The sequence below is a fragment of the Podarcis vaucheri genome (genome assembly GCF_965113315.1).
Source record: "Podarcis vaucheri genome assembly, chromosome: 16".
Lineage (NCBI taxonomy): Eukaryota > Metazoa > Chordata > Lepidosauria > Squamata > Lacertidae > Podarcis > Podarcis vaucheri.
This window is the reverse complement of record NC_138754.1, coordinates 22,092,868-22,112,597: the sequence shown is the minus strand read 5'-3', so window position 1 is coordinate 22,112,597 and position 19,730 is coordinate 22,092,868. Positions and strand designations below refer to the sequence as shown.

At 44.4% G+C, this 19,730-nt stretch overlaps 1 protein-coding gene across 6 annotated transcripts in view; it reads left to right on the top strand.

The window, feature by feature from the left end:
- The window catches only part of TPCN1 (two pore segment channel 1), a 48,349-nt gene extending 35,001 nt beyond the window's left edge, over window positions 1-13,348 (top strand). For all 6 annotated transcript variants that reach the window (XM_082202886.1, XM_082202888.1, XM_082202885.1 and 3 more), the window contains 8 exons: window positions 1,083-1,172; window positions 3,089-3,204; window positions 4,416-4,462; window positions 5,069-5,137; window positions 5,817-5,901; window positions 6,700-6,836; window positions 9,071-9,151; window positions 10,721-13,348. In XM_082202886.1, coding sequence (XP_082059012.1) covers window positions 1,083-1,172; window positions 3,089-3,204; window positions 4,416-4,462; window positions 5,069-5,137; window positions 5,817-5,901; window positions 6,700-6,836; window positions 9,071-9,151; window positions 10,721-10,840 — 745 coding nt within the window. In that variant the 3' untranslated portion in view covers window positions 10,841-13,348. The remainder of the gene's footprint in view (window positions 1-1,082; window positions 1,173-3,088; window positions 3,205-4,415; window positions 4,463-5,068; window positions 5,138-5,816; window positions 5,902-6,699; window positions 6,837-9,070; window positions 9,152-10,720) is intronic.
- The last annotated feature ends 6,382 nt before the right edge of the window (window positions 13,349-19,730 follow it).

Genomic DNA, 19,730 nt, shown 5'->3' with positions numbered 1-19,730 from the left:
GATGGCCACCAACTTGGATGGCTTTAAAAGAGGACTGGACAAATTCATGGAAGATAAGGCTATTGGTGGCTACTAGCCATGATGGCTGTGCTCAAGAGGTAGTTATGGCCACAAACTTTACATTAGCTTTAAAAGAGATTTGTGGAAGATTATGCTATCATAAGATTGTGGAAGATTATGCAGATTGTGCATAATTATGCAGATAATTATGCAGATTATGCAGATAAGATTGTGGAAGATTATCATAAGATTGTGGAAGATTATGTGTGGCGCTGTGGGTAAAAGCCTCAGCGCCTAGGACTTGCCGATCGAATGGTCGGCGGTTCGAATCCCCGCAGCGGGGTGCGCTCCCGTTGCTCGGTCCCAGCACCTGCCAACCTAGCAGTTCGAAAGCACCCTCGGGTGCAAGTAGATAAATAGGGACCGCTTACTAGCGGGAAGGTAAACGGCGTTTCTGTGTTCGGCTCTGGCTTGCCAGAGCAGCTTCGTCACGCTGGCCACGTGACCCGGAAGTGTCTGCGGACAGCGCTGGCTCCTGGCCTGTAGAGTGAGATGAGCGCACAACCCTAGAGTCTGTCAAGACTGGCCCGTACAGGCAGGGGTACCTTTACCTTTATGCTATCATAGGCTACTAGCCATGACGGTTGTCTTCTGCCTCTGAATACCAGTTGCTCGAATCAGGTGTGAACACTGCTGTTGCACTTGGGTCTTACTTTCAGGCTTCTGATTGGAGCGTCTTGTTGACCATGTGAGAACAGAAAGTTGGACTAGATAGGCCTTTGGCTCTTCCTATGTTCTTAAAGACCACAGTAAACCATGTCAACATACAAAAACTCACCAGGCCCTTCTGATGGTCAGTGGCTCTAGGTCAAGAGGGCACTGAAGCCTTTCTCGTTGGCTCCCTCTTTTTCTCCTGGGATCCCTTCCATGTCTTGCACGGTTGAGCTTTAGAGTCCTTGGGCTTCTCTGCTGAAGGCATAGGAATGGAGCAGATTCCCTTAGATCACCATAAACTCCCTAACAGAAAAGCCTAGCTGCCCATGATTTTCGCTTTGCTTAACCTTGGCTTTTTTCTCCTTTAGCCTAGGTTTAACATTGCTCATCTTCTATTACTGTTTCGCCATCATTGGCATGGAGTTCTTCTCAGGAAAGCTCTTCCCAAATTGCTGCAAGTGAGTGCCCAGCATTTTCCTCCCGTCTGGAAAGTATTTACCGTGCCTTAAAGTTGGGAGCCTTTAAGATGTGTCTGAATGGAAGTGGGGAGAGATAGGGTCAAATTCTGCATTGTTTACCTTGAAGGATTGTTTTGAGGATTCAAGTGGGCTGGGCTGGGCAGGGCAGAGGCTGGTGGGTGGAAGGGGAAGAACTCTATACAGCATCCTAAGCACTTTTTGGAAGAGGGTGAGAAAAATATCATTAGTTGTCCATTTGTTTCTGGGCCCAATTCAAGATGCTCATGTTGGCGTTTAAAGCCCTAAACTTGGGCCCCAAATATCTGAATACTGCCTCTTTCCCTGCAGAACATATCAGGTGTTAAGATATGTAAAGGAGGCCCCTCTTGGTAGTTCCACCTGCCCCTGCAGTTCGGGGTGATGGCAGCCTGGGAGAGGGCCTTCTCTGTGGGAGCCCCTAAGCAGTAGAACTCCCTCCCCATTGATGTGCTCCTGGCACCTTCACTAAACAGCTTCCAGCCACTGCAGAAGGCACACTGGCCCTCGACACCTGGACCCGCCCTATTCCTGTGATTGTAATCTAACTCTTTTACATTACAATTACAGGAATAGGATGGGCCCTGAAAACACACGTCTCAGGTGTCGAAGGCCAGTAGCCACCGCCACAGGTCCTTGAAGCCACTGAGTTGCGTTAACTCAATAATAATAATAATAATAATAATAATAATAATAATAATAAATAATTGCACCCCACCCATCTGACTGGGCTGATTACAGCATCACGGCCTTATGGCTTCTGTTCTGGGACACAAAAACATTTCCCAGGCTACCCACCCCCTCTGCTGTCCGGAGTTACATTTGCAAAAAAATAAAAAACCACCTCATCCCTTATATACTCGACAAATGGCTGTGTTCTCCTGGAGAGGGCCTCCTGCAGGTACCACTGTATCAGGAGGTCCATTTTGTGTGATGTCATAAACAGGGCCCTTAGTGTGGTGGCACCTAATTCTTTGGAACGCCCTCCCTTTGCATATCAGTCTGGCACCGTCTCATTCTGTCTTTAGAAGGCTTTCCTCTTTCAACAAGCCTTCTAAATGGAGATTTTTTAAAATCCCAGTGGGCATTTATATCAGATGTGAGTCCCACCCCCCATAAGTGCCACAATGTTTTTTTCAATTGTGTTTATATAGGTAATTGTTTTATATAAGTTTTTGTTGTCTTGTGAAATTGCTTTGAAATGTTTCATGGGAAGTGATTCATAAATAAATGGAAAAGGGTATATCGTCAAGCTACTGTGAGCCATTTTGTATTATTATTATTACAGTGGTGCCTCGCAAGACGAAAAGAATCCGTTCTGTGATTCTCTTCGTCTAGCGGTTTTTTCGTCTTGCAAAGCAAGCCCATTGACGGATTAGTGGATTAGCGCTATTAGCGGCTTATCTGCTGATCGGATCAGCTGATAAGCGGCTTAGTGGCTTAGAAAAAGGGGGGAGGGGAAAAAACCAGCAGGAACTCGCAAGACATTGTCGTCTTGCGAAGCAAACCCATAGGAGATTCGTCTTGCGAAGCACCTCCAAAACGGAAAACTCTTTCGTCTAGCGAGTTTTCCGTCTTGCGAGGCATTCGTCTTGCGGGGCACCACTGTATTTTCAAACATTTTCACAATAATCTTCATACCAAATAGTTGCAATGTTTCATAAATTCACTTCCCGCCCCCATTTCCCCAGTGTTTTTACTCAGACCCTTTCTACTGCATTGTATCTTTTATCTACTACACAAGATTTCTCTGTTACAATCATTTTATCATTTTTCTTCCCCTGCTTTTATCTCAAATCCTGCCTCTGATTTCATTTGACTATAGTATCTTTTTAAAAAAATAGTCCACAAAAACATTTTGTACCTGCTTCTCCGTTCAGCGCCAGCACGGTGGCAGATTCCTATCGCTGGGTCAACCATACCGTGGGAAACAGGACGGTGATGGAAGAAGGCTACTACTATCTCAACAACTTCGACAATGTTTTGAACAGTTTTGGTAAGAGCACAAATCCTAGCGCCCTCTGCTGATGTAGCCAGGAAATGCCGCTGGGGAATTCGGTAGGGACTTCTGCAAGAGACGGTTGCTGCCTGTGAGCAGGGTGAATAAAAAGCAATGATTTAAAAAAAACAAAAAACAGATTTTTAAAAATTTAAATCAGAGTTTTTTTATTTAAGTCAGGTTTTTTTAATTTAAACTGAATTTTTAAAATTAAATGTTTTTGGAGGAAACATCTTTCTGAATACAGTTTTCTGTTTAAGTTACATTATAGTCCAAAGGCTATTCATCAGGAAATAAGGATTTGTTTTAAGTTTTTCATGTGTGCTAAAACTCAGTTTTTTTAAAAAAAAACCACACTGTTTAACCACATCAGTTAACAAATGGATGCATATGGATACATATGCTCTAATGTTATTCTTTTAGTTAAATAAATTGTTTAAATTGTTATTAAGGAAATGATTTTTTTCTCCTTCCAATAAAGTACAGCAGAAAAGTTGTCCAAATATAAACAGGCAACTTATTTAACCTCACAATAATTTCATAATTATCTGTCAATGTATTTCTAATAGTAGAACCAAATCCGTAATTTTTGATATAACCGTAAAAACTACTCTGAAAATTTATTATTCCAAAAATGAAACCTTCATCTGGTTGTAAATATTAAGATTATACGAGCAAGAATTAGTCTTTCTGTAAAAAAAAAATGATTTAAATCAAGTCTTACTGACTAGTGATTTAAGTAAAGTCTTGCTGACTAGTGATTCTGAGCCAATCGGAAGCTGCGCCTAGGTTTTCTAACAGTTTTGGGGGTTGTGTGGACTCCCGGAACAGATTAAATTCGAGAACCAAGATACGGCTGTACATGATTCCTGCAAAACAGGCTGGTGTGGGAGTTGTTCAGAAACATGGACCAGCTCCATGATGGCTGCCCCTGTTGCTTTCCTTGATTGGATAGTGAGCCAGCCACGCATGGCCAATCAGAGATAATGACCTAGTGCTCAGTTCTCAGCTGGGCAGTGAGCCCCGATTCACCACGTGCGATTGGCTCACTTTCGCCCAAGAAGGTGTGACCCAAGAAGGTTTCGCAGGAAGTGACCCAATGTTCCGGTTTCATCTAGCCCCCAAATTCAAGATTGCTGAGGGGGAACTGAGCCACAACAGTGACCATACAAGTTTTGTTCTTCCCCTCTTTTTTTTCCTTTTTGCAGTTACCCTGTTTGAGTTGACAGTTGTCAATGACTGGTACATCATCATGGTAAGTAGCACTCTGCCGCTCCCTGCCAGGAGCTTTCTTCTGTAATAATGTGGCTTGTGATTCCTTGGTGTCTGCGCTACTGCGCATTGGTTTATCACTGGCCATTAGATCATTGATCATTGCAGGGAATATGCCAAACAACTGGGCACATGGAAGTGAAAAGTAGAGGGAGCCAGTGCAATATGATTCTGGTAGGAACGCTATACTAATGCTGGGAAGACCTGGGTTCAAACCTGCCACTCTCAAGCATAAAGTCCACTGGGTGAACTTGAATTAGTGTCCCTCAGTTCACCCATTGAGGGGATGAAATGAGTGTGAGAAGAGATAGAAAGAGAAAGTTAAGTGAGTGAGACCCAGGCTCCTCCTGGCCTGACTATTATAGTCAGTACGACCTTGACAGAAACATAACAGAACCAGTTTAAACCAGCTGTACTCAGCTTCCCAGAAGGAATAACCAAAACATCAGAAACCTCTTTCCTGTTTCTCTCACATAGAAATAAACCTTCTAGAATCCTCCTGAACCAATCAGAATAGGAAAGCTCTCTGCATTTCAGATCAATGCTTTCTGCTCTAAGAAATTAAAACTGGCAATATTTTCCTTTTCAGGAAGGGGTGACATCGGAGACTTCGCACTGGAGCCGCCTCTATTTCATGATTTTCTATATTGTGACCATGGTAAGCGGAGTTGCCAACTGTGCTATTTTGTGAAGCAGTCCTGTGGCTACAGTCTGTATGTTGTGGTGCAGGGGTGGGGCCTCCAGGCGTTGTTGGACTCCAACTCCCATCAGCCCCAGACAATGGTCAGGGATGATGGGAGCCGTAGTCCAGCAAATTTCAGCAGGGCCACATGCTCCCTGCCCTGTTCTGTAGCCTTCACTCCCAAGGACCAGAAATATAGTTTGCCAGCAAAGCAGTCAAACTTTCCTTTTGGATGCATGGTCATCTGATGAAGGGTTGTAGCATCATTTATGGTTGATCCTAGAGCAGGGTTTCCCAAAGTTGGGTCTCCAGCTGTTTTTGGACTACAACTCCCATTATTATTATTTAGAAAACATCATCTGGCAGCCCTGTTTAGGGAAGTTTATAATGTTTGAAGTTTTATTCTGTTTTTAGTCCTCTGTTGGGAACCACCCAGAGTAAGTGGGGAAACCCAGCCAGATTATTATTATTATTATTATTATTATTATTATTATCCCTGACTAGCAGGACCTTTGGCCAGGGATAGTGGGAATTTTAGTCCAAAAACAGCTGGAGACCTTACCCTACTCCATAAGTCAGCTTGAGTAGAGCAGCGAAATAAATAATTTGGATGAGCTGTTTTTGCATTGCTGCTGACCTTTTCCTTCCCCCACAGGTGGTGATGACAATAATTGTAGCCTTTATATTGGAGGCGTTCGTGTTCCGTATGAACTATAGCCGGAAGAACCAAGATTCAGGAGGTCAGTGGGGTCACCCTTGCAACTTGTTTCTTTCCTTCCTTATTTATAATAATATTTTCAGACCGCCTTCCAGGCACCATATCAAAACGGTGCACAAAAAATAAATAAACGTGTGAGTGCAAAAAACATTAAAAAAAACTGTAAAAACAATGCAGAATAATCATTAAAGGGGCTGGCTCATCCTAAGAGAGTGGAAACAAATGAACAGGCCTATTACAGACTTGTAGAGTTGTAAGGGGGACCGCAAGGTTCGTCAAGTCCAACCACCTGCATTGCAGGAGTCACAGCAGGAATCAACTTTTTAAAAGCGCCTTCAAAAGATTCTGTGCTTTAAAAGCAACAGTGCCTGCTGAAAGATTGGGACTAGTGGCATTGAATGGGTGTGGAAGCACTTTTGAGCCATTTATTATTATTATTTTTGATCCAACAGCAGTCGGCCTTCTATGGATCACACGGGACAGGCAGGCAGGAGTAGCAGTTGCCTGATGTCATTGTACATCAGGTCCCCCAAATGTCAAGCCAAAATTCTTCAGCAATGAAGCATCACGTTGTGGGTGCATTGTGAGCGAGCTCCCCCGTTCTTCCTCTGCAGCCACGTCTTGAACTCCCCCCCCCCCCCGCTGGGCGCTGTGTGATGATGTCATGTGTATGGCCCAGTGGGCATGCGTGGCTTGCCCAAAATGGCCTGGTGGGCCAAGTCAAAGAGGCTTGGGCAGGCCTGATTTTGCCTGAGGTTTCCTTGCCGCTTTCCCCTTCCGTTACCCAGACAAGCCTTGTCCTTGCCTTTCTCCTCTGCAGAAGACATGGGCATTGTTTTCGAGAGAGAAGTCTCCAAGGAAGAACTGACAGCTGTCGCAGAGCTATATGGAAGGAACGGCATTGCCTCGGCTGCCAGCCAGCTGCTCAAGGTCATTTCCCAGATGGACAGGCACAGGGTGAGTAATGGGGACCGGAATTCCAGCATCATCTGTTCACCACTTTCCAGGTATCCCCTCTCACCTCGCCACCACTTGGCTGGTCTTGTTCAGAATGATAAAACTTAAATCACTTCTGATTTAGAATGCTAGAGGGTATCCCTCTGTGGCCACTGGTCCTTGAAGAGGAAGGTAACAGAGCAATTCAGATTCCCCCACGCTTCACATGTTGCATATTTTTCCAGCACAGATTATTGGGGGGTGGGGGGTGGAGATGCACACACTGGAATGCCACAATAAGCATGTACAGTGGTACCTCAGGTTACATACGCTTCAGGTTACAGACTCCGCTAACCCAGAAATAGTACCTCGGGTTAAGAACTTTGCTTCAGGATGAGAACAGAAATCGTGCTCTGGCGGCGCAGCAGCAGCAGGATGCCCCATTAGGTAAAGTGGTGCTTCAGGTTAAGAACAGTTTCAGGTTAAGAACGGACCTCCGGAATGAATTAAGTACTTAAACTGAGGTACCACTGTAGTAGATTTCTTCAATAATCACACCATTGTGATGTTTATGGCAACTTCGTTTGCCCTTAGTCATAGCAGTGGCTGCTTGGGGACTCACAAAAGTGGAGTCCCCAAACCTTTAAATTACACAGGATTATATAGAGAGGCACCCCGTCGCCTTAGCTTTACACAGGCATAGAAATTAAGTCCCATTCTCAGAGGAAAATCATGCCTGCATTATATGGGTTAGATGCCTGGTTCAGAAGAACAGGATGCATCCTCTATCAAACTAACTCGAGGCTGAGTTTTTTCTCCACAAATGTTCTCGACACCATTTTACAGTTGGAGCAAGCAGATTCTCCTAACAATATAATTTCACGTACTTGTTTTTACATCCCTTCTAGCATTTGAAACCTCCATTGTCCTAGGTGCATTTCGCAACAGGGAATTTCATTAGCGCAACAGTTTCTGAGCTCTGAGCACAGTACTGTGCCACAGATTTCTGGTTAAAACTGAAGAGTGGAAGGAAAGGAGGACCTTTTTCTGCCTCCCCACTTCCAGCTACTCTCTGAAGACTGGGGAAGAGACCCTCTTAAGAATATTAGAGGGGTGGGTGGGTGGGCGGGCAGGGGAAGACTAGACCATGCCAAGAATGAACATAATATTTTAGCTGTAGTTCATTCATTTTCAGTGTTGTATTCTTGTTATATAAAAGTGCACCTAGACATTCCGTTGTTGTGCCCATAACCTTGGTTTAAGGTGCCATTTAGCTCCTGGTTTTCATATCTCAGTTTCTAACACTGATTGCTTCACATGTAGACTATCTATCAAGCATATACAGTTGTACCTCAGTTTAAGAACAGTCCGGTTTAAGAACCATTCGGTTTACAAACTCCGCAAAACCGAAAATAGCGTCCCGGTTTGAGAACTTTACCTCAGTCTAAGAATGGAATCTGAACGGTGGAAGGGCACTGGCAGCGGGAAAGCGCACCATTAGGGAAAGCGCACCTCGGTTTCAGAACGGTTTTGGTTTAAGAACAGACTTCCGGAACAGATTAAGTTCGTAAACCGAGGTACTGCTGTACTATAATTCCCACTACAGGCACCAGGTTCCGATAACTTCAGCTTCCGGACAAACTCAGGTATGAGTGCAATATTCACATCTTAACAGTGTTTACATGCTCCCCACTCCTCCCAGCACACACAGAGCTTGATAGGAAAAAAACACAACCTGTCCCCTGTTTGGCCTTTGGATTCCAGCCGTCAGTTTCATTTATTTGTATCTAGTCATCAAAAAATTCCAAAACTAACATTTAACAGTAGGGAAATAGCACAAGGTAACATCAGTGGAAGTTAACTCTGACCTTAATAAGGTATGACATGAACAAGTTTAAATGCTGAATTTTAAGCAAATCACAGCAATGTTTCCATTTAATAAAAAGGATTGTTCCTGTTTTAACTAATATTAAAATTAAATGAATTTATGCAAATCCGAATAAAATCGTGTAAGACGCAAATGCCCCCAGCTTTCAAGAATTTATCTCCTCTTATCTGATAGAAAGCCTGCAGTGGTTGCAGTTGCAGTCTTGAGTTCCCTGTAGATAAAGTTAGAGATTTGTTCAGGTCTCTCTTGGTGGCGAGATCCCTGTGTGCTCCTAGCAGCACCAATATTAGCTGTAATCCAACTCTGGCACCCTTCAGAGGCAGTTGCCTTCTTCCTTCCTCTTATTGCTTCTCTTCCATCACTTCAGCAAACGTCCATGCTGTTCCTGGGGCGGCGATCAAGGACCAAAAGCGATTTAAGCATGAGAATGTATGAGGAAGAGATACAGGTAACATATGTGAAACTGCTCGCATCCTAGTTATGGTTATGCAATGGTCCCTGTAGCTTGGTGGACTCAGGGATCTTCTTGGAGGTGCTGCCAGCCCCGTAAAAAAGGTCAAGTCCAGTTGCAGACAACTCTGGGGTTGCGGTGCTCATCTCGCTTTACAGGCCGAGGGAACCGGCGTTTGTCCGCAGACAGTTTTTCCGGGTCATGTGGCCAGCATGACTAAACCACTTCTGGCAAAACCAGAGCAGCGCGTGAAAATGTCGTTTACCTTCCCGCCAGAGCGGTACCTATTTATCTACTTGGACTTTTTGGCGTGCTTTCGAACTGCTAGGTTGGCAGGAGCTGGGACCGAGCAACGGGAGCTCACCCCATTGCAGGGATTCGAACTGCCGACTTTCTGATTCACAAGCCCAAGAGGCTCAGTGGTTTAGACCACAGCACCAAATAAATACTGTCTAGGAGAGTGGGCAACTTTCCCTAGCATCACGCCTCTAAAGCACAGGTGGGGACTCTCTTGTCTTTGCCAGATGCTGTTGGGGCTACACTTCCTTTCTATCTTCCCATTGCTATGCTCACTGGGGCTGATGGGAGTTGGAGTCTAGCCAGCTGTTTGTAATGTGTTGTAATGCACCCTAGGACCTTAAGGTAAAGGATGGGCAATAGATGGCTCAGAACCTCAATACCTCAAGGACCACCTCTCTCCATATGAACCTACCTGGACCCTCAGGTTATATTCTGAGACCCTCCTTCGTGTGCCCTCCTTCATGAGAGGTCCAGAAGGTGGTAACACGAGAACAGGCCTTTTCTGCAGTGGCTCCACATTTGTGGAATACTCTTCCTAGGGAAATTCAACTGGCGCCTTCATTATACACTTTTAGGCACCAGAAGAAGACATCCCTCTTTAACCAGGCATTTGGCTGATTGACATACCATATTTTTCTGTGTATAAGATGCCCCTGTGTATAAGACGCCCCCTATTTTTGGGCACTCAAAATTAAGAAAATGGGGGAAGATTGCCCCCATGTATAAGACTACCTTTTTTAACATTATTTTTTAGTAAGAAAACCCCCCTAGTCTTATACAGTAGCACCTCAGCTTACGTTACCCTTGGGTAATGTAAATGTCGGGTTGCTAAAGTGGCAAACCTGGAAGTGTTTTGCCGAGCGCGCATGCGCAGAAGCGCTCTACTGCACCACGTACATGCGCAGAAGCAGTCCCTCCGGTTGCTGAAACCTCTGGATCCGACTGGAGCTCTGGAACGGATCCTATCTGCAACCGTAGGTACCACTCTACATGGAAAAGTACCTTTTAAATGTGTTGTGGAGGGAAATTATTGGTTCGTTTTTATTCTTATTTTTATTATGTGTTTTGTGGTTTTTTATAATGTCGTGTTTTGTTGTGATGTGCCTTGAGATGATGGTGATTAACAACAACAACAACAACAATGCTATTATTATTATAAGCAGAATATTGGGTTCATGCACAATTCATTGCAGACCTTCACGATTTGAGGGCAGGCTGTGGGTGTAGGAAATGAAATGATCCCAGTATTGTTGCCTTTTCCCACAGGAGTGGTATGAAGAGCACTCCAGGAAAGAAGAAAGGCAGTTTTCCTGGCAGGATGACCAGTCGCTCCATCAGCCCTCGCCGTTTCCAGGCCTCCGCCAGCGCTCTCAGACCATTATCTAAGCCCAGCTAACCTAAGCTGCTGATTTGTCTGCTGTGCATTAACCACCCCGTTTACTTACTTTGCAAAGTACGTCTCAGATTAATGCATAGCGTAGCCTGGCAGAAGAAGGTCTCCGGGCGCTCTTGTGTAAGAGAGGTTCGGCTCTCCTCTTTTGCAAAAGCTCATCCCTGTACTGGGGCCTTTAAGGCATAACCAGAGTACTGCAAGATGGCTGGGCATTATGCAAGGGATGGGGGCTGGTTAACAGGGTAGCCACAGTGAATGCTTCTGGGATTTGTCTAGTGTAAGGCAGCCAGGGGTTCATTTGGCTATCTTTCCCCAGTACAGCTGGATAAAATAGTCAGCTGAAGTTATACAATCGGGCTGCTTTCCCCCAGGCATTCCAGCCTCCCAGAAGTGGGTGGCAGGCATCAGCAGAAAAAACAAAACACCACCATTTACTGCCACTGTTTGCCCGTCTGTAACTGTAACTAGACTGCCCAGTTTTCAGCAGGACTGCCCTTTTGAGGTTCAGTTCTGTCCTCATCATCTCCATAATGGTTCAATAAGCTGCTGTGGCTCTACAGCATTTTCCCTTCTCCAACAAGGTTTGTTCCCTGTTGGGCAAAAGTCCTCTACACACAAACTGGCTGAAACCTGGAAACTGGTGAATGAAGGAATCCTACCACTGCAACTAGCAGAGGGCTGCTTGTCGTGGTGGAAGCAGCTGAGCCTGTGGGCATGTGTTAAAAGCAATAACTTTGAAAGAAGGAAAACTGACCAAGGTGTAATCCTGCAGTCACTGCACAGCAGGGTCCAGGTTGATCCGCATCACTTGCTGCAATTTATTTTTTATTTTTTAAAAATTACCAGCTCTTTATTAGCCGTTGGCTCTGTCTGACAGCCCTCCACCACACAAGCTAGAGGCAAACAGAGATGCAGCAGAGTTCTCCTTTGGTTTGCAATATGAACATTTGACAACATGTAATGCTTGCCTCAAAAATGACGGCACTGCAGGCTTCCCAAATTCTTCTCCGGCTTAGAATGTTACTCTGAGCTGGAGAAGAATTCCATGCCTCCCACTTACCTACCTAACCTCTGTTGCTTATAAGCAGAGAGGAAAGGTCTTTCTCCCCGTGAACTGTTAATATTCCCAGCAGCACTGGGAAATGGAGCTTTCCTTCTCTTGACGGTATGCCATAGCAGCACATGGTGAAGGCAAAGGGGAAGACAGAATTTCCTGCTGCAAGATAAACAAGCGTGACAGTGCTTTTATTTGTCCAATTTTAACTTTAGTAGGCTCATAATAAGCCAAGCTATTTCCCAGGTGGTTTTTGTGTGTGTTTTTTTAAAGAATAAGGGCTTATTCTGAGCAAATCTGTGTTACCACAAGTAAGACAGCGTAGCTTGTGTTTGCAGAATCCCAGCTCACCTGATCTGTCCCGAAGACAGACAAGGAGCTTTCCCTATGGTGGTCAGGGAAGATGTTCCCTTGAGACAGATTCTGTCGGCAGAACCAACCATTGGTCTTGCAGTACCTGCCTCTAGGCAGATTCTAAAACCCCAGATAGTGGCCTGCTCAGGGAAGCCATGCCTGTTTAACTCAGTTCCAGCCTTCCTTAAGGAGAGATCGGATATGTACAGCAGTACCAAGTGCTGCCTAAGATGAGGGTGAGAGTTCTGTGGAAGTTTGGGGTTCACGCACTGCAGAAAACATCAACCAGCAGTGATTGCTGCCCCTACCCTTTTTGGGGGTGCATGTAACTTATTTGCTGATGGAAGGCAAATTCCGACCTCGTGATGGTGAAATGGAAGTTTTGTGCCCCTTCGTGTACCAGACCACTAACTAACCCAAGGCTAGCCAGTGTGTCGGCCTCCAGATGTTGGTGAGCTCCATCATCCCTGCATGGCCAGAGATGATGGGAAATGGAGCCCATCCACAGATGGAGGGCGCCGTGTTGGCTACCCCTTGAACTAGCCTAAGGATCAAACCTGTGTGCAGCATATATCTGGGCCAACAGCAGCAGCAACCACTGATTATAGACACTTGGGGCCGCTATTCTTAAAAAGTGTTTTTCTCCTAATAGCTGAGTACAGTTTCTGCTGCTCTACAAAGCTGGAGTCTGAGGCTTTTGAGGGAACACAATTGCTCTCTGTAGAATATTGCTGTTGTGGTTTCAGAACCGAGACATGCTTCCTGAGCTGTACTGCTAACTAACTGACCTGTCACTCAACTTGCACTATATATGCCCCCCTCCCCAACTCCTTACCAGAATAAGCTAGTGATAATTCCAGAAACTGCTTCTTGCAGGATGGAAGGAAAAACAAACCTCAGCGAGTCTATCTTCTAACTTGTCTTTTCTCCTTGGCTTCCTCCAACACTTAACTCCAAAGACAATCACTTGCAGGAACGTAACACTATGGGAGGTTTTGTTCCCTGCGAGTTTGTATGGCAACTGTAATGATGACGTCTGAAACAGTGTTATAGAGATATTTACAGGCACATTTAATAAACCTTTTAAAGTGTTCCTTTCTTCCTTGTTTTCTGCATTTATTTGCAAAGGGCGTTGGGGTAGGTGAAACAGCTACTGAACTGCACAGACCACTTCCTGTGGTAAGAGTGCTTCTTTTCAAAGAAGTGTGCAAGCCGAAGGTAGAGCTTTCATGTTTTCACAACTGCACATGCCGTCTACTCACAGAAAAAATAAAATAGAGACCCAAGTTTTAAGAAGCCTTTGTCTCCCTTCACCTTCCATCTGCTTACATGTTTGCTTACATTTAAAGCTCTTCCTTATGGAACCTGTTCCCCCTACCCTTCCCCCTTTTCCTAAATTGGAGGTGGTTTTTAGTCATTGCTTCCATTTAGTTTGTAAGCCATAAGCAAGGGCTGTTCATTTCTTTTGTACAGTAGCACTACTAAGCAAACTTAGGCATTTTATGGAGAGTAACGCTTCCTCTACAGTGCTCATGCAGACCCTCCAAGTGTCCCTGTTTTCCAGGGACAGTCCCGGATTTACAGAAGCCGTCCTGGTTTCTGATTTGATTCAAGAATGTCCCATTTCCCCCTTAGGACGTTCCTATTTTCATCAGAGAAATGTTGGAGGGTATGGAGTTCTGCTACCCCCGAGCCAAGGAGATAAGTCATCTGAAGGCAGCCCTGTATAGTTTAATTATGGTTTTTAATATATGTTGGAAGCCACCCAGTGTCTGGAACAACCCAGATGGACAGGGTTTAAATAAAAAAAACTATTATGGAATAGGACATACTTATTTTCATCAGAGAAATTCTGGACTGTATGCTGATGCACAACACACTATTGATGGTTTGCATACTCCGTGCACATAAATCCTCTTTCAGCGTCGGAACTGTGGTAAAAGTGAGGTGCGTTGCCTGGACAAACTCCTGAGGACTGGAGAGAGGTTTGATTTGGCCTCTAGCACTGAAGTTCCCCAGCCCCAGTACAGCACTGAAGACAAGAAGTAGTAATTGCGTTTTGCCTTTATTAACATACCAGATGTTATGCTGTGCTGAGCAGAGAAAAGGGTTTAACAGGAAGGGAGAGTACTGCATGTATTGGCACCTGATGCAAATGTCTGATATGCAATTAAGTCTTAAGGTCAAAGGAGATTCCTTAGTATAGCAAGCAACGTTCAAGAAAGCACTGGCTACTTTCCTTCAAAAAACCTGGCTGTGTATACTTTTAATGATGCACACAACTCATATCCATTTGGGTTCATGGTCCAGAAGTTAATTGCAGCAACTCTTGGCTTCGTATAGCAACCCTAATCTCTGGCTCCCAGCACCAACAATTCATATAACAAAGCAATTTTTGCAACCCACTCCCCAAGGAGATTCCTCAAGCACAGCTTTCTTGCAGTTGTAAGGGAAAGAACAAAAAGAGCTGGCCAAAATCTGCTTAGTTGCCTCCAGTAGGTTTTTAAAAACAAGCAAATAGAATTGGCCACTCAAACTAGCCCTGTAACAGCTTATACCCATTATTATTCATAGTGATGGCTCAGGGTGAGTTCTCTCTTCAGTGTTATCATTCTGAGGTAGATTTGTTAAATAGAGACAACACTTGTCCGAAGCTACACTTTGCTACATAAGACGAGAGAGGTTTTAAAAGTATGATCTCCCAAGCATCCATTACAATTAGTGGTGAGGACATGTGACCTGAAACAGAAGTTTGCTGTCGCTTAGCTTCCAACTTAGAAATGTGTCCTCTATTTGCTATTTTGGGATACAGCAGAATGCAGTGGGGATGAAACATTGGGTGGCAGAAAGCAGAACCACTGAAGTTAATGAACATACCTAACTTAGGTTAATTTCATTGGCCCTACTCTGAGCAGGAACTTCATTGAATACAAACCTCCCACCAAAAACAATAAATTGCGTGGAGAGCAGCAATCAGGATTCCTTCAGGATTTCTACTACCATTATTTCGGGATTCTCCCAGCTGACAGATTTAAGAGCCTTTGTATACACTGACATAAAAGCAGCAAACCCTTCCAGCTTTCTGTCCTTCAACTACAGGCTGCCATTTGCACCAGCTGGTACCCTGGAGCAGCTATCAGGGCTCCATCAGCATCTGTCAGCAGTAATGTCTGCCCTGAGAAACCAGATGGGTAGGCAGCCATTTTAATTTCCCATGGTGCTACAGTGTAGGCATAGTAGGGACCCTATCGTAGAGCACTTTGCCAACCCTGTAGTGACTTTGCTTCTGGGTAACGGTTATATGTGATAATTTCTGCATAGGGTTTGCACAGACACAGAAGGATTCCTTGGCAAAACTCTTCAGAACGGAGAATGTTTCTACTTGAAGGTGCACAGAGCTTAGGAGCACAGAACAACTGAGGTACAAAACGGTTGCTATAAAACAAATTGGCAATGAAAATCACAGGGGGAGGAAATATTATAAAAATACAGATGTCTTTGTTACAATAAAATCATCACCATGCAGATAAACACTCCAGTAATAAATCCTGTATGGTATACGTTTTGAATATGCCAAATACTTTCCACCACAAATGTCTTCCATCAATGGTGTAATGTAAAACAAAGAAAATGACAAATAGCTAAAAACATAAAAAAAAAAAAAACCTACCAATCCAGGATAAACAAACAAGCAAACCAAACCAAACCCAACCTTGGTTTTGGCTCTTGCATACAAAACTTTATAGAGGACAAAAGAGTTCAAAACTTCCTTTGAAAACATCAATCTTGAAAAAAACTGTCAATTTTCAATAAGTCCTAATTATGCTAATGCAAACTTCAGCCTTACCAAATGTCTGCATTAACTTGCAAAGTCTTGAGAAGGTTAAATTTGAATCAAAGCCTACTGGTATCAGCTTGTCATTATTTATCCAAGACGCGCTGACATTTTTAAAGAGAGCTAAATCACATTTATTTATTCATTTCCTTCCCAACCTTCACCCCAAGGTCCCTGGGAGGGTTACAATATTAAAGCACAATTAAAAACATATTTAAACAACTTGCAATCATAAAAATAAGGTGGACCCTAAAAGTAATTTAGTTTCCCTGATGCTATCTTAGACCTTTGCAGACCTTTTGTTCTGAAATGTATTTGGCACATGTTGAAGAAGACTTTATAAGATTTGCCCTACTAAGTTCATTATTGGATGTTTCCTAAATATGATAAATTTTACTGTAATAAAAATTTGTGTATTTAATCTATTCTCCCCCTTAACTCTCAGAATCCTTTTTTAAAAACACCTAAATACATTTTAAAACATCTTTAAAATTGCTGATGTTTCATCAAGTGATAAAATTTGTAGTTTGCAGGTACACAAATGTAAGGAATAAATGGAGTGTGATACCACTAAGAGCTTCTTCCCAATATATGAGTTTGTCTATTGTAGATGTGAGGAACCTTTAGCTCTTCAGACACACCTGAACTATAGCTCCCATCAGCCCTGGCAAGCATGGTCATTGGGCTAGGGGCTGATGGGAGTTGTAGTTCAGCGATAGCCGGAGGACCAGAGATCGTCCCCCACCCTACCACCTATCTATTGCTTCTGGTTAGTAACATTTAAACCTAATAGCGATACTAGTGAGATGACTTCCTAGAGCAGGGATGGAGGAAACCAGTGGCCTTCCAGAGGCTGTTGGGACTTCAACTCCCATCAGGCCCTCACAGCACAGCCAGCAGAGAGGGATGATGGGAGTTGAGGTCCAGAAACACCTGGAGGACCCACAGGTTCCTTCATCCCCATCACAGAGAAACTCTTGGAAATGGATGCAGTCATACCTTAGTTCTCAAATGGCTTTGTTGTCGAACAAATTGGCTCTGGAACGCCTAAAACCTGGAAGTAAGTGGTCCAGTTTTCGAATGTTTTTTGGAAGCTGAACATCTGACGTGGCTTCGACTTGAGTGCCGGAAGCTCCTGCAGCCAATTGGAAGCTGCACCTTGGTTTTCGAACAGTTTAGGGAGTCAAACAGACTTCTGGAATGGATTAAGTTCAAGAACCAAGGTATGACTGTATTCCCAAACCACAGACCATAAATACTAATTGAATGCCAAGGAACATACTTATGAGTAAAATAGCATAAGAGGAGCCTGCTGGATGAGACCAGTGGCATATCTAGTATAGCATCAAGGGCTACCCAGATGTCCCAGTGGGACACTGGCAGCCAGGACCTGAGCATGAAAGCACTTTCTGTCCTGTGGTTTCCTAGCAACTGGTATTCAGAAGCACCCTAAGTTAGCTGGATGGTGTTTGCTATCCAGTTTTCCTTTTGCCTTTGAGTTCTTGTGTTGCACAGCAGGACTTAAAGCACTGCCCATGTCCAGTTCCCCACCTCCAAAGAACCTACTAGCTGTAACCATTGACACATTCTCTGTGGTTGTCCCATTGCGTCACACTGAATGAGGCAAGTTAAAACAAGGTAGTGGGAAAGGTTCTAGGTTTCCAAACACTGATGAATGAAACATTCTGAGATCGGATACCAGCAGACAGAATTGCCCAACAGAGAGGAACCAGCAGGGCCCTTTTTTTGAGGAACAATGGGACAGGGGAAAGCTTTTTGGGATGTCTTTTCCAGACCCACCATCTGGGTGGATTAACCAAACTGGCCACTGTGCAAGGCTCCCAGACTTCCTGTTGCTCAACACGGGTGCTGAAAAGCTTGTGCGTTGGTCAAGCGCTGATCCCAGGAATAAAACTGCCTTGTCATGCCTCTGCCTCCCAGGATGAAACTGACTGGAAATTAGCAGCGAATCAGCAAATCACACGCAGCAAGATGCACTTGTGCAAACTCAGCTTACAATTTTGCCGGCCCAGAATGAAACAAAATAAAACGGGTTTGCTGCAAAAAAAGTGTGCGTGTGTGTGGGAAGTGACAATAACACAGCAGGCCACAACACACACAAGTGCCTCAGGTTGTGTAAGCATGCTCATGATGCCACAACTTCTGCAGTCTGTAGTTGTACCCTGGGCTTGGTCTGAGTTCTCAAAGGGCATCAATTCCAACTCCCCAAAAATCCTCCAGAGAACAAAGCAGTTAATAGTGCAATCCGTGCAGAAGTAGTCTTGGATATGAAAGCCAAGAAGTTTCTTGGCACAATGGTGAAGGGGGGGAGGCCAAAAATAAATACGTTTGGCAGGGGGTTGGACTCGATGGCCCTTGTGGTCTCTTCCAACTCTATGATTCTATGATTCTGAAAGGCAGAAAAAGGCATCCAACGTTCCTAGTGAGAGTTTTGGTGGAAACCAAAAACGACACACAAGGTTGGAGGCCAGTAATTTATGAGCATAGAAAGTGGAATAGCTATGGCGCCCTTGCATTTAGACCACATCTGGCAAAAGAGGGGGGTTTGGGGGGGCGCACGAAATACTGACCATATCCATTTGCCGGACAACCACCACATTGACACCATTCACTTAAAGCACTACGATACCACTTTAAACAGTTATGGAGCCCCCCCCCCAAAGAATTGTATTAAGAGTACTGAAAGTTGTGGGGAGGCCCTTATTCCACTCCCAGAGCTACAATTCCCAAGCTTCCCTGTGAAGAGGAATTGACTGTTAAACCGCTCTCAGAATTGTTGCTCTCGGAGGGGAATAAGGGGCTCTCCTAAGAACTTTCGGCACTATTAACAAACTACAGCTCCCAGAATTCTTGGGGAAGCCATGACTGCTTAGAAGTGCTACCATAGTGCTTTTAAATGTCTGGTGTGTGAATTTGGGTAGTGAATGGGAGCATTTCTGCTGAATCCACTACAACGTTGCAGCCTGGGATTGCTCCTGTTCCAGCCTCTAGTCCATTCCCATGTTTTCCATCCCACTTCCAAAAAACTCGCAGCACTCAGTGACCACCAATGACATTCAGCTGGGCTGCCTGCAGTCATGGGGACCCCTTCGCAACCAGCAAGGAGGTCTGGGTAACCACTGTTATCTCTTCAATGGGGTTGATCCATGAGAGATCACCACATTAAAGGGGGAAAAATACATTAACTACTAAATCTCAGTTTTGCTTAAAATTGCTGTACCCTTTCACTCCAACTGTACAACATCTGTGCTACCGGCTCTCAAACTTTGGAACTGTTGAAATATATACAACAAAAAATTAATCCATTTGAGTTGGGTGACTCAAACTGGGTCTTTAAACCCGAAAATGTTAAGCAATGTGGATTAAAGTCATTTCAGGGGCCCCTCTGGGATTAGGGGAGCTTAAGCTTCACTAGTTTCATAGTACAGTTGTACCTTGGAAGTTGAGCGGAATCTGTTCCGGAACTCCATTCGACTTCCAAAACGTTCGAAAACCAAGATGTGGCTTCTGATTGGCTGCAGGAAGCTCCTGCAGCCAATTGGAAGCCGCGGAAGCCCTGCTGGATGTTCGGCTTCCAAACATAGTTTGCAAACCGGAACACTCACTTCCGGGTTTGCGG